The 14,313-nt window shown below is 38.4% G+C and overlaps 2 protein-coding genes across 3 annotated transcripts in view; both read right to left on the bottom strand.

Annotated features, from left to right (window-relative positions):
• Positions 1 to 157, bottom strand: part of SLC30A6 (solute carrier family 30 member 6) — a 16,724-nt gene extending 16,567 nt beyond the window's left edge. The window contains exon 1 of one of the 2 annotated variants that reach the window (XM_026844394.1): positions 43 to 157. In XM_026844394.1, the coding sequence (XP_026700195.1) occupies positions 43 to 45 (3 nt within the window). In that variant the 5' untranslated portion in view covers positions 46 to 157. The remainder of the gene's footprint in view (positions 1 to 42) is intronic. The other variant, XM_026844396.1, reaches the window with a different exon arrangement.
• Positions 158 to 3,130: 2,973 nt separating this feature from the next.
• The window catches only part of SPAST (spastin), a 40,081-nt gene continuing 28,898 nt past the window's right edge, over positions 3,131 to 14,313 (bottom strand). Inside the window, exons 16-18 of the mRNA XM_026844594.1 lie at positions 12,820 to 12,890; positions 10,872 to 10,912; positions 3,131 to 8,809 (exon numbers count right to left, since the gene is read on the bottom strand). Of these exons, the coding sequence (XP_026700395.1) occupies positions 8,687 to 8,809; positions 10,872 to 10,912; positions 12,820 to 12,890 (235 nt within the window). The 3' untranslated portion in view covers positions 3,131 to 8,686. The remainder of the gene's footprint in view (positions 8,810 to 10,871; positions 10,913 to 12,819; positions 12,891 to 14,313) is intronic.

The following is a 14,313-nucleotide window of genomic DNA, read 5'->3' as shown; positions in this document are numbered from 1 at the left end:
CTCCCGCCCTGTCCCTCCCTTCCCCTGGCGCGGGCCGCTCACCATATTACCCCCCGCACCGGAAGAGACGGCGCCATGCGAAGCCGGAAGAGGCGGAGGAGGCTTCCGTCGCTACGGCAACGAGCGGGCCCGTGAGGCCACGCGCGGCAGCGGATGTGGCGTGGGGCGGAAGCGGCGCCCGTCCCCCGCAGAGAAGCTCCCTGCTGCCCTCCCTCTGTCCTTTCGCCCCCTCCTTCCCTGGAGGCAGCGCCCCGGGACCCGCAGGTGGTTCGTTCCCAGCGCCTACCCTAGGCCACACGGGTCCTCTATGAAACCCCGCGGCAGTTCTGCGTTGTAGCTGCTCGTTTTACGTGATAAGTCAAAGCAAGGATTCCCGTCGTGGTCGTCACGATACTCCGAACCGCAAGGACGGTTTTGTTTCACCTTTTCCTCCATACAAAAATACACCTAAAATCATGATAGCATCACGACAGGCGGCCTCTCTGCTGCTGCGCTCTGCATTAACGGCAGCGAGGACGCATGGTTCGGAGTGGATTTTTTTCTCCAGCTGTATGCCAAACGTCGAAAGGACGGTAGCTCTCAGAGCCTCAGGAGCGCTCTTGTTGGAAATGTAATCACTACCCCGTGCGCTGAAGTTCTGAGAAGGCTCCCGCGGCTCTGAACGTGTTAAAACGTTGGAAGCGTTTGTTACAATTCGGCAGAGCGGCCTAGAGTGAGCCTAACCCCAGCCCAAAGCCTGCTGTGGTAGGAAGCAGAGAGCGGACTTTGGGGGAGGAGAAAGAGCCACATTTAAGGTACTGTAGCCACTAGTACTGAGGCTCTGGAACATGGGGACAATAATCTTTGTGTAACCTGTCTAGCAGAGCACTAAACTGTGTCTAACAGTTGCTGTCAGAAGGAACGAAATACAGAACTTAAGTTTTCATGGTATTTAGGATAACTCTATTGAGGAAAATTGTGTTACAAAACACCTGCACGGGATTTTGTGTACTGAAAGATTTAGTCATAAAACAGTTTATGTATTACTGCCTTTGGGAAGTGAAAAGATAGGAATAAAACAGATTATTGTACCTAGGAAGATACTTGAAACAAGCTTTTGTAACATGGCCCTGTCTTTGGTCTTTTAATGGGCTACTCAGTTGTCCAGTTACCATAGCTAAAGTCGTTAAAAAAGTTATTTGCATGTAATCTGTTCTGTGAAACACACCAAAAGACTTTGCTGACTCTGGCTGGGAGTGACGGGACAGGTCATGTATTCCATGAGACCTGCTCATTCTAAGCTGTTGGCTGTAACAAAGACATTTTCTCCAGTGTACAGAAGTAGTTTAGGGACCAATTAAAAAAAGTAAAAATCCATTTGTATGACAGGTAACAGAATCCCAACCAGTGTTATGATACATAAATTCTCCACAGGCTGCAGCTGCTGCCTCCACTCAAATTTATCCAGGAAGTCAGAAATCAGGTGAACCACAGGGGTAGCATATTTGTGGGATATGCTCCACAAATACAAAATTGTTTGGTTACTTTATTGTTGACACATTATAAGGCTTTTTGATTATTTCATATCTTAGCACATTTCTTCCCAGAAGAGGAAAACAGTTGTAAGAAATTCCACTTCCACAATTCACAGAATATGGCAACTAATAGCACAGCTGACAAGTGTCTTCAAGGATGTCTTACAACTGAGGCAAGTTTGAGGCCTTGTAGAAATTACTAAAATGAGATTTGAAAATAGTATGTTACATTATTAGAAAGAATTGTGCTTGCAACATGTATTTGAAAAAAAAAAAAAAAGAGTGGAAACTTCAAAAGGATTTGGTAAAAACAACACACTTTGCTCATTAGGTTGGTTGTAGGCTTCTGAAATGCCCACTTTTCTTTTAGCTACACCACAGCACCAGTAAATCACTCGCATGTGTTGAGAGATGGATTTTAGTTAAAATTATATCCTTCTGCCTTCACCACTATGTGGTATTTTCTGTATTATCATTACACACAGAATTTAAAAAAAAAAAAAAAAAGAGAAGGTTGTGTAACTCCTGTCTGTTCCAGAGCTGTCTGCACTGTTGCAGGAAAGAGGCTGGATTTCACAAATTTACAAAGTATCTGGAGATTTGCAAAAAGATGGCTTGAGTGAAAAAAAAAAACAACAAACCCCTAATGAACACAAAATGTATAATTTTTCTCACTTTTTCTGGCAAACTTAATATTTTGAGATACAGAAATAAAGAGATTTCATCCAAAATATGCCTTGTCTCACACCATCTTGGCTGGAATGAGAAAAGTTTTATTTTAATTAGTCTAACATACTTCAGACTAGGCTCTGCTGCCAAATCCATAATCTGTGTAGATTTCAACACAGTAAATGCTAGAATATTGTTTTCAGGCTCTTGTTTCATTACATTTATCTGAGCATCTCCTCTACAAGAATAAAAGCCTGTTTGAGTATCTGTAACCTATACACAAAATTGCTAATTGAAGTAATTTCAGTAGTTCAGAATCCACCTCCAAGTAGTAGCATTTCAGCCAAAGAGAGATGCTGGATAATTATCCTGCATGGACAAGGGTGTCTTTCTATCCCAAGGACTTAATGCTTGACAAAAGCAGTAACAGCTCTTACGATTCAGCCCAAAACATTGGGGCTTTTTTCCCTGATGGATGGCTCTACTGATTTTTATTTGCTTTCCTTGCTTTAACAGTGATATACAGTGACATGTTGAAGGCAGTGGTCATGGCTGCTTTTTGAGACACACCAATACTGCCAGAAATGTAATATTAAAGTTATTCTAATACAACTTTTTTTTAAAAAAAAAAAATTAAATCTTATCTTCAGGACTTAACTGTGAGAAAGCCTCAGCAACTGTTAGTAGTCCAGATGCAGCCTCAAGACAATGGCTAGGAAGAATTACAAACAGTAAGGAAATGGGGATAAGTGAAGAATTTAGATTGTTACCTCAAAAATAATAGCAGGACTCTCCCCCCAGCAAAAGAAATGGTGCCATTTTTATAGCAATTGGCTCCAAATAGCTTTTTTTCAGGACTTCACCATGACAACCAGAAATAGTTATGTGAAACCTCCTTGTTTTCACTGTGACTTAGCAAGGCTAGGGATAGGAGGATAGGCACACACTTTAGGTTTCAGCACATTTATTTAGGAAGTAGCACTTCTGTTTACATTAGTTTTAAGAACTTGAATTATGTCCTTTAGAAACTAAATGAGGTATTTACATATTTATTGTTCCATCATGTGGTATACACCCGATTTATTTATTTTTTAAACCAGCAGCAATTAAACTAGCTTCATGTTTAATGAAAAGGCTCTTAATTTTGGACATTTTATCTGATAAACAGACAAGAAAACAGTAAGAACAGGACAAATGCAACATTTTATTGTGAAGCTAAAGCTATGTGACTGCTCATCATGCTTTTTTACAGTGCTTATTAATAAAATGGTGTTTAACATTTCAAAAAACATTCTTAAAAGAACAGTGAAACATAAGTGCTTCAAAACAACAAAATACAAGAACTAACCCCATCCCAGACTGGAGTTGTCCAATATATTTAATGGAGGTGGGGTATAGTGTTTTGTCTCCACCTTTGGTTTTTGTCACTTTAATCCAGATTTCTGAAAAATACTGACTAGCCCTTCACATGAATAAAAATTTGCATCATGTGGCAAAACCAGTTTCCATATTTCCAGTCCCTTTGAGAGGTGTGAGTATTCAAGTACCTTCTTCACCACTTCTAATGGTAAAAAAACCTGCAGAACCGAGAGGCTACACCCCTAGCATCTTAGGAGAATACACCTCTGTTAACCAACTACAAAGAACACTGACCTTTTTCCTCAAAGCCACTTCTCCGAATCAGGATTTTAAGAAGTGAGTCTTATGAAGGCAAGGAAAATCTTACAGCAAAACAAGGCTGATTACCAGTTTCCAGACATGATGTCAGGAATTTGCAAATCAAAAGATCAAACTCTGAAGAACCCACAGTGTTTAGCCAATATACTTAATCCACTAGAGGAGTGTATACCTTGCCAATTATTGCCAAACTCGGGAGGTAGTTATTGACAAAGTAAACAGTTGCCACTCTAAGACAGTTAACGATTTACATGAGAAGCAGGAGAAGCACAATATGCATTTCTCCATACTTCAGAAGATGATTTCGTATTTGCAGGAAGCAACAGTTTAACTTCCTCATCCTGTGGAACGACAGTTACAATATTTGAAAGGAAAAATATTGAAAAGAATATTTAAAGAAAAAACATCTAAAAGAAAACAACTGATCCATTGGTTATCTCTTAGGATGACCAGCAGATCATCTGAAGCATGAAAATTCACTTAGGCAAGCAAAACAACATCCTTCAACACTAAATAGCAGCTCAGGAGAACCTAACAATCAAATCAGCAACTGCCTCTAATTAGCACAATGACTGAGATAACTAGTTGCATTCACTACCTGCTTGCTACTTTTCATTCCAGTTTTCATATCTGGTAGAAGACCCCAACACTAATAACATCACAAAAGCTCGAGACCACCACAGATAATGAACCAAGATCTGTAACCTAGGATAGGACTTGCCACCTCCCAAAGCTGCCACATGCAGAAGCATCGCTAAAGCACTGGAGCAGCTACATAAACATGTCCTGGGCACAGCTATGCATTATCCATGTCTTGGGGAGGAAAGCAATGTAAGCATCTAGGGCACAAAGTTTCACCATTGGTGGTTAAGGAAGCCCTAAGGAAAACACTGCTTTCCATACTGGTGGCAAAACAGACATCTCCATTAAATTGGCCAGCAGATCTGATGCAGTATTCACAGTAAAAAGTAATTAAATTTCACAAGACTGACTTAGCAGCAGATGCCAACCAGTGCTAAAACCTGCTTGTTTAGAAAAAATACCACTTATTCTATGCCAGAAGGTAAGGTTAATTGTCTAAGTTACATGTATAAAAACTGTCATTTTAAAAACATTTGAGAGTATCTTAACAGTGAAATCAGCAATAGCCTCCAATTAGTGCAGTGACAACAAATTCCTTCTCAGTTCAGAGATTCCATTCATCTCCATTTCAAAGTGTTACTATCACATCTGTTATCTACATAAAGTAAGTTGCAGGGCCATATTCAACAAAACTGTATTAGCAACTGACTTGCAGAAATAGTCAGAAAGACATCGCAGGGGCAGAATGCCTATTTTTAAATACACTGAACTCTGTAAAAGAAACTAACAGGACAGAGAGACATGTATAAATATCCTACTTTAAGGCTTAACTTTAATACTCAAGTGTTGTTTTTCTCTTAGCCGCAAGGAGAGAACCTGTACAAGTTTGGTGTACTCTACAGAAAAGTCAGCATTAGTAAAGGGAACATCAAAACACATGACAAATTCTCATTTTAAGAAGAAAGAGCATCACACAGTGCTTGAGTTTTCCCCTCCTGCTATGCCACCAGAAGCAGCAACCCGCTGCCTGAGAAGACACTGTTCTTCCAACACAGAGAAAGACAGATGTGTTTCCTACTTAACAAAAAGTCAAAGATGTATGAAGAAGGTTTTTAAAAAAAGAGGGGGCATGGGTTGGGTTTTTTTCCTCCCTTCAGTAACTGCTACACTTTAAGTCAGTAAAACACTTGCAGTGAGCCAGACAAACTGCTTCCTAATAACCTCAAAAAAGTGGGTCAAGCAGTGGGTAGAATCAGGGGGAAAATATGGTGGTTTAGAGAGCTAATGTAACACCAACGTTTGCAAAGGTTAAAAGCATCCAAGCTGCTGTCCTGCTTATCCTATTCTAATTCAAGATACTGTATTACAACATAATCTGATTTTATGGTAAATACAGTTGCAAAGTTGTATATAAAATACTATAGATTTGGGAAATAGGGGTATTTGGGGTTTTTGGGGGTGTGTGTGTGGGGGGGTGTTGATTGTTTTTTGGGGTTGGGTTGGGGGTTTTTTTTGGATCTGCTTTTATACACAGTTAATCCAACACACAGATGAAAATCACCAAGCTGAAACTTAGTACATATCAAACAAGAAACCAGAAGATGCGAGATAATGCTTAAAGGGAACAGAATTATTCTTAAAACACTATTCAGAAAATAGCATAAGAAAGACATTTAAAGGTGATTTATGAACCAAACAGCACTTGGTCACAGGCTAGAAATCCAGCAGCTGTGCGGCAAACTGATGTTGCAGAACAAAATTGAGATCTTACTACATGTTCTAAATAATTTATATAGCTGTTGTTCAACCATTATGCAGAAGACAATCAGGGCAGAATAGATAACCAAAAAGCAGTGGTACCAGTCAGAGTCTCTTGACCTGAATGGGTTGTACAAACAAGTGAAAGGGCTAGTCCATCTTTCTGAAGTAGCAGCTCAGACTTCTGACTCTTTGTGCGTGAGCACTGGTGGTGTTTTAGCAGATAAGAACTTCTGCCTCTACATTTCCGGTACCCATCACATGCCAATAGGTATGTATTTGAAATAAATACCAGTATATTCCTCAAAATTGAGGAAAACAGAGTTTGATAACAAATATTTAGGAACACTCAAAACCAGAAGTGTTACCTTCAAAGTTCTCATTTGCAAAGGATCTCAAGGAAAGCTTACATGCTTTATGAATAGGAAGATCAAGGACCTTTCTTAGCTATTGAGCTGTCTGTCAGATGCTAATAAAACAGTAATATTCATGCTTAGCACTACAAAGTCTATGACAAACATAGATCAAGTCAGCCAGGAATCTCCAACAATAGAGATGGTCTACTAAAGGCATAACTAAGGCAGAGCAAGCAATACATGAGACTTAAGAAAATGAATCTTTTAGCATTTCTCACTTCTCCAGGAAAGTGAATCAGGGGAACAGAAGTCACACGTTTCATTTACATCAGACATACATTTGAGTGTGTCATACTCCTAGAAGGCTGGAAGTGGTTTGGTTAGACTGTTTCAAAGGCATACTAGTGTAACGCAATCTTCCCTTATTTAATTGTTTTTAATCTTAAGATCAGTTAAAAGCATCTCTGGTTAAAAAAAAACCAGAATCCCAAACATACCGCATCTCTGTGTCTCAAAACTTTTGACACAGTTTCTGCTATTTAATACTCAATACTACACAGTGAGCAGAGTCCTCTCTGGGCATTACTATACTTACACTGCACCTACCAGCTAGTGGGTTTTTTTCATATATAAATATATTATATTATTTATAGTCAATTTTCAGGTGAGTAGTCCCAGAAGTATTTGACTTACTCCTACCAATAAAAAAATAAGTTAAATGAAAAATTAAAAACAAAGTTTTCTGTTAAGACCAAAAGCAAACAAAGCTTATAACTTTAGTATAAACTGTAAACAATATGCATTTTTGTAATATCACTAAGTTGGGAGAGTTGTCTTTTTGAAAAAAATAAAACCCCCACAAACCTGCTCTAACAAGGAACTAGTGTTCTGCCTTGCAAACATCTGTGTTTAATCCATGTAGAATTTGTAAACAAGATGTCAGGCCTTTAGAAGTAAAGGCAAAGATGTTTTCCTTTATTACAGTATTTAAAGGCTATCACTTAAGTGGTTCTTTTTTTAATAGCTTGTCATTTATATAATAAAAACAAGTATTTGTACAAAGATCCATTTTCTTTTTAAAAAAGCAGATCAGCTGAGTGTTCCATACTTTAATATATAAACCAAAACATATGAAAGCTATAAAAACATTAATGTGTGCCATGTATTAAACATGTAGCCTCATATTTTAATGTTTACATGTGCAGATTAAAAAAAATTATCACAATGGAAATTTTACTTTCAGTTATCTTAAACAGACCAAGACACAGAGTAGAAATGCATCATTTCTAAACTTGACAATTAGCATCACTTACTCTCTCAAACATCAGCGGGGCTTCAAGTTGAACACTATAAGCGTAAGCTAACATTCTACAAATGGAAGCATTACAAAATGTGTTAAGAGAAAATACTGCCAGTAAATGAATGTCTTAATCTATTTTCTTATTTAGTAATTTTATTTTTTTTAAGACAGTCTGAATTGGTTTTATAGGGCTGGGGATTTTTTGCTGTTCTGCTATCAAAGGTCTTCTTTAAAACCATTCTGTGAACAATACAGTCACATTACAACTAAACAAAAAGACAAATAATAACAGACCAGCTGCTTTTTACATTTTAATAATCGTAATTCCCCAATGCTGTTCTTCCTCTCTGCATAGGGAAATTGTTTTATTTGGCACATTAAGGATAAAAAAAATAAATCAGAAACGGAACCAAAGTTTACAAACCTCCAATTGTAAGTTAGTAGTTATAAGGAAGAAAGCCAGACATCAATGTCATGGCAAAATTAAAAACAAAAAACCACACACACGACACAGGGAAAAGGTTTTCCAATGATCAATATCATCAGAGCCTTCTAGCTGAAACAAATACATATATTATTGTTCAAACCATAATCGGATTGCTAGGAATCTTATCTCAAGTTCTACTGTGCTCTTACTTACAGCGTGTAAATCCTCACTAAATGGCAAGGAGGCTTTGATGAACACATTTCACATTGTATAATTTTTTCTTAATCTCAAGTTTTAATGCAGATACTTAAAGATCTGTAAAGTCCTGTAAACTCTGGCTGCTTTCCAGTAGTCTGTACCAATTGCTCCTTAGGCAGCACTTTCTTTGACTTCAAGTAGTGTTTCACACTGTGGTATCTCCAAAGTCCTTGTTCCAGCGAATATATGCTTCCAGGGTCTGAGGGCTCAAACTGCGCTTTATCTTCTTCAAAGATTCAGTGAAATCTGACAGTTTGATATTTCTCATCTAAACAAAAAGTGAAAGATATCAAGATCACAAGTGGTTTACGTACTTCAGTTTATTCAAGTAGTACTTCAGTATTCACTTTTAACAAAGCATATTCTACGAGTTCTTCATCTTGATATAAGAAAGAAATGTTTTTCAGTGAGAACAGTCATTCTCTGCAACAACCTCTCCAGGGAAGTGGTAGAGTCCCCACTGCTGGAGGTTTTCAAGATGAGATTATCTAGCACCCTGCCCAATTGTATCTAGGCTCCTTTTCCCACAAAAAGTTGGACCAGATGATCCTTCAATGTTCCTTCTAACCTGGGCTGTTCTATGATTCTATGACCTGCCACAAGAGTCTTGTAATTTAAGACTATTGGTATTTACTTTTTTAAATAAACTAACATTGAGTAATCATAAAGTCTGCCTTGTTATTTTTTATTAGCCCATGAGACTGTGTTATAACTTCCTATTTCACTAGGTGGTGCAAGCTAGTGCATATGAGGGCAAAGAACTGAGGAAAGCGTAAGGCATGGGATTTTTTAACCACATCTATGTGGTACCTCTCCAAACCAGGAGACTAAGGCACTGAAAGTTCCCACCCTTACCACAACTGTATTCAGATCATAGTATGCTGCCAGCTAAGTAATCCTGATTAGCTAAGCTTTTTGATTCAAGAGGGCTTTCAGTGGTTTGCTGAGGACCTGCTTATAAACAGACATTTCCCATACAGAGATATCCAGACATGATGGGACATATCCAAAGTGTGTGGAACTACCAGTCTCATTATTAAAGGAGTATTAACATTAAAACAGAGGGACCTGGGGGTGTTGATTGACAGCCAGCTGAACAGGAGCCAGCAGTGTACCCAGGTGGCCAAAAAAGCCAATGGCATCCTGGCTTGTGTCAGCAATAGCGTGGCCAGCAGGGACAGGGAAGGGATCTTACCCCTGTACTCAGCACTGGGGAGGCTGCACCTCGATTCCTGTGTTCAGTTTTGGGCCCCTCACCACAAAAAGGACATTGAATGACTCGAGCGTGTCCAGAGAAGGGCAACAGAGCTGGTGCAGGTTCTGGAGCACAGGTCATACGGGGAGCGGCTGAGGGAACTGGGGGTGTTTAGTCTGGAGAAGAGGAGGCTGAGGGGAGACCTCATCGCCCTCTACAGCTACCTGAAAGGAGGGTGCAGGGAGATGGGGATGAGTCTCTTTAACCAAGTAACAAGAAATAGGACAAGAGGTAACGGCCTCAAATTGCTCCAGGGAAGGTTTAGACTGGATATAAGGAAGCATTTCTTTCCAGAAGCGGTTGTTGGGTGTTGGAATGGGCTGCCCAGGGAGGTGGTAGAGTCCCCATCCCTGGAGGTGTTTAAGAGTCGAGTCGACATAGCACTGAGGGATATGGTGTAGTTGGGAACTGTCAGTGATAGGTTAATGGTTGGACTGGATGATCTTCAAGGTCTTTTCTAACCTAGACGATTCTGTGATTCTGTGAAAACTGGAGAAGATTCCCCACGTTTCTCTGGGACTGGTGTTAATAAACTACTGGGGGTAAACCTGCATTCACAACACATTATCACAGATGTTCTCATCGTTCTACAACAAATCCTTTCAGCTTATCATATTATTATGTAAAGACAGGGTGTGATGGGGAGTGCGTGTGTGTGTGTGTAAATAATTTGACACAGTATTTCTGGGGATGTTTCGGGGGAGTAACACTGCAAGAAAATAAAAGCCAGGCCTCTGACATCATCGGACAGATCAAGTTGCAGTTTAAGCGGGATGGAAAAGATAGGACAGTCAGATGAAACTAAAACCAGCAGACTTACTATTGGAAAAAGAGGTGCTCTTAACATAACCAACAAACTACACAAAGAACCTCAGACATCTGAAGATAGTTTCTTCTCAATCACAACTTGTAAACAATTTTCTTCAGTGAAAAAATAATCATAAAGGGTAATAATACCCAAAAATTACACTAGGTATTTTGTATGATATTATGTGTAAATAAAGGGTCCTTTAAAAGTTTCTGGTGAGCATGCATTCTATTCAAATGAGAAAATAAAACTGCTAGAACAGCATACCTCACTGGCAGACATGTTCTTCACCTGTTCTGGTTTTAATTCTGTAAAAATAAAGGAAGATCAGCGAGTTTCACAAAAAAACCCTGTTTCTGACAACTAAAGCATGTTAAAAGCACTTTCATTCTGAAAAAAAAAAAAAAACAGCTAAAAATTATACCTCTCTGCCTCAACATAATCTGCTGTACGGAAAGTTACATGGTGTTTTTACCTCGTCCTTCCCCATTTATCAGCTCCTCAGCCAGGCTGCTCCCACATTCAATCACTGCAGACACAGTACAAAGTGGTAGCATAACTACTTCCTTCTTCCTAAAGTACGGGGAACAGCACACAGGCACTGAGCTGCCTTCCCCCGTATTTTCCTGGTACCTACCCCCCTACCCCTCAAACATGCACAATTTTCAGGAAACAAAGGTACTGTCAGCCAGGAATACAGAATTAAAATCAGGCTGGGCACATAAGAGTTTTTCTTTCCCTTTCAGTACTATTAGGATCTAAAAATTCCTGTAACCTTCACTATTATACTTTTTTTTTTTTTTTACTTGTAATACTGTTACAGCATCAACATATTCCAGCAAACTTCTTGCTCTGAGGGTGCAAGAAAAAGAATCTACACAGGATTGGCAACACTGTCATTAAAAAACATTTTAGAAAAAAAATTGTTTTATAGAAAGCCAGGGGCAGGTAGAAGAAATTAGTTGCACAACATTGCCTGGTCTCTTCTCAAAATGGACTTGCAGGTGAAGTCATCTGTCAGCAAAGTAAAGCCTGCATACCTAAACACATACATTATTAATTCAATCACTCTAAATAAAGATATTGGAAGTCTTAGGAGACATGTCTCTTGTGAGAGTTATCTAATGCAATTCTGGTTTACAGTTATTATGCAGGATTTTGGAAGATGTGCCTTACAATCTCAACAGCTGAAGCTAAGTGGTTAAAACCCCATTACTTTGCAGCAGCTGCTTTCAAGGAGATAGTGCAGTGGCACAACTGCACACTGTAGGATTTCTGACTCAATTAAAAAAAAAATACTAAAACAAATGCTCCCACAAAACTCTCACAAGACTCTTCCCCATAAATCATTTAACAAAGTTGCAACAACTTTTATTTACACATAATAGACTGATATTACAGAACACTTCCTCTCTGGCTGCCTTTAGTATGTTTCTGTCAGGTAGAACAATATATTGGCAAACAGAAAACTAACATCAAACCTTCACAATCTTTTCTTCACGAATTCCCACTGCTGATCTCCACTCAACAGAATCATCCCCCTTCAGATGTGGCTACTGGACACATAGTAACTAGGTAGCAAAATGGACCAAAGAGGGGGTGGGGGATGGTATGGTTGGTTTTGGGTTTTGTTTTGTTTTTTTTAAAAAAAGTATTCACTTTGCATTAAAATAATATTTTTTTTCAAAGTTGGAAATGTCAGAGAAAGAAAAAAAATGTAGGTAAAACTCGAGTCACAGTTGTCATCTGGATCACAATTCAACATTAAGATGATTTTAAAATAAAAAGTGATGCCATTCAAACATTAAAAAATAACCAAACCAAAAATTTCTTCTGTTTCAGTATTTCCTTCCTTGAGACTGGAAGGAGATTTGCCCACTTTATAAGACAAGTAATGTAGTCAGACACTGCTATTCAGTAATTTAGATGCAACAGAACTGATACCAGCATAGGAAAGATACTCTAGTTTAAAATTCTACAAATCTGTGAAAAACACTTCACCCTGCTCTCCTCTAAAGGCACAAAAACTGTTTCACATGGTGAGCTACTGAAGGGTTTTCTGTAAGGTAAAGATGCTGTGATGAGGAACAGACCAAAATCCAATCTAAAAAGCTTAATTTCAGAGGTTTAAGATTTATAAAGATATAGGAAAATATCTCTAATATCAAGGGCACCAAGTTTTTTCAAAACCTAAATATAAAGCTACACAGCTTACCTCTAATAGGGCCCAGCGCTGCATCCTTTGCTAACGCAGTTAAATCACTTCCAGAGTATCCATCTGTCATTCTTTGTCAAAGGAAAAAGTGGGGGAAGGGAGAAAGGGAGGGAAAAAACAAACGTACTTCAAACCATTTCATTTTAATTGCAGATTATTAAAATGTTACTTAATCAGAAGTACTATTTTGATGTTGTTTTGCAAGTTTAATAAATCAGAAGTGCATTTAACATAATCTATATTTAAGTCTTTTCCAGAATTTTAAGTGCAGATAGTCAAGTCCCAAATAACATGCTAGGAAAAGCAAAAAGATAGCAACCTACTGGGATTTGTAGATGAAAACTAAATCTCAAACATGTTCACTATTTCTCTTAGAAGAATGCCGTACCACTAGAGTTTGTCATCATTGGTCACAGATGACTGTAAACCCAAAAACTCAACTGTCATCCAAATCCTCAGAACCACAAAGGGGGAGTGGGGGTGGGGGGGAATCAAACCAAGGACCCAATCTTTTTGGGAGCTTTTCCAGAATTAGACTTCATTTCCAAATTAACCAATGAAATACTTCGCAGGTTAAAGAAATACTCCACTGAACCAGGAAGCCATCAATACATGTTGTCAACATAAGTGAAAAGAAACGCAAAATTTAAAACCCACAAAAAAAATCCACACAGCTTGTAGAGCAGTGGCTGGATGTAATAAGAACTTCATAGCTCAGTCTTCTAGAAATAATTATTTCTGCTATAGTTTATATAAAAACTTGCTGAGGACCAAAGAACACAAAATCATGAAAGAGGTTAAACACCTATCTCTTTCAAAACAAAGATGGGAGATGAAGCAGGAAGGAACCTCAACTCTTATATTTTGGCTAAACCATTTATAACAAAAGTGCATTTAAACTGCATTTGTAATTTGGTTCATAAATTTGTACTTGGAATCCAAGACGCTATCTTTTTCCTCCAATTAGCTATTAATGCAGCCTAAATCTGGCCTAAGATCCTTAAAAGTAGAGAGAGAATTTATCAGTTGGATTATACATCAGATTTCTATAATATTACTAACATTACAGGGCTGAAAAATGCTGCATCTAGGAGTGTACTCACCTCCTGTGTGCTATCACAAACAGAAACAGAGACCAAAGTATATTCACTTGAATATTTTTGATATCTCACACTAAGTTTTCACTCCTTCCTGCCCTATGTGCTTTACCTACTTTTTAGTTAACTTCCCACAACCAACATTTGTGATTACTGAGGGTGACAAACAGCAGTACTGTGTCAATCTTGATGATGAAAAACATAAACCAACTTCATAACAGGAAGGTCATTTAACCCACATTTTCCCAATCAAATATGAAATTGAAAAGAATATAAAATTATCCAGTGCTTGCTCTGCTGTGTTGGTAGAAACAAACTTAGCAATGGACAAGCCAAGAAGAGTTGTTTTTGATTGGAAATGCATGTCAAGTCAAAACTGGTACTGCCTTTTTGCATC

The sequence above is a fragment of the Athene cunicularia genome (assembly GCF_003259725.1).
Source record: "Athene cunicularia isolate RWA chromosome 3 unlocalized genomic scaffold, athCun1 chr3_part1, whole genome shotgun sequence".
Classification (NCBI taxonomy): domain Eukaryota; kingdom Metazoa; phylum Chordata; class Aves; order Strigiformes; family Strigidae; genus Athene; species Athene cunicularia.
This window is presented reverse-complemented; position numbering and strand designations above follow the sequence as displayed.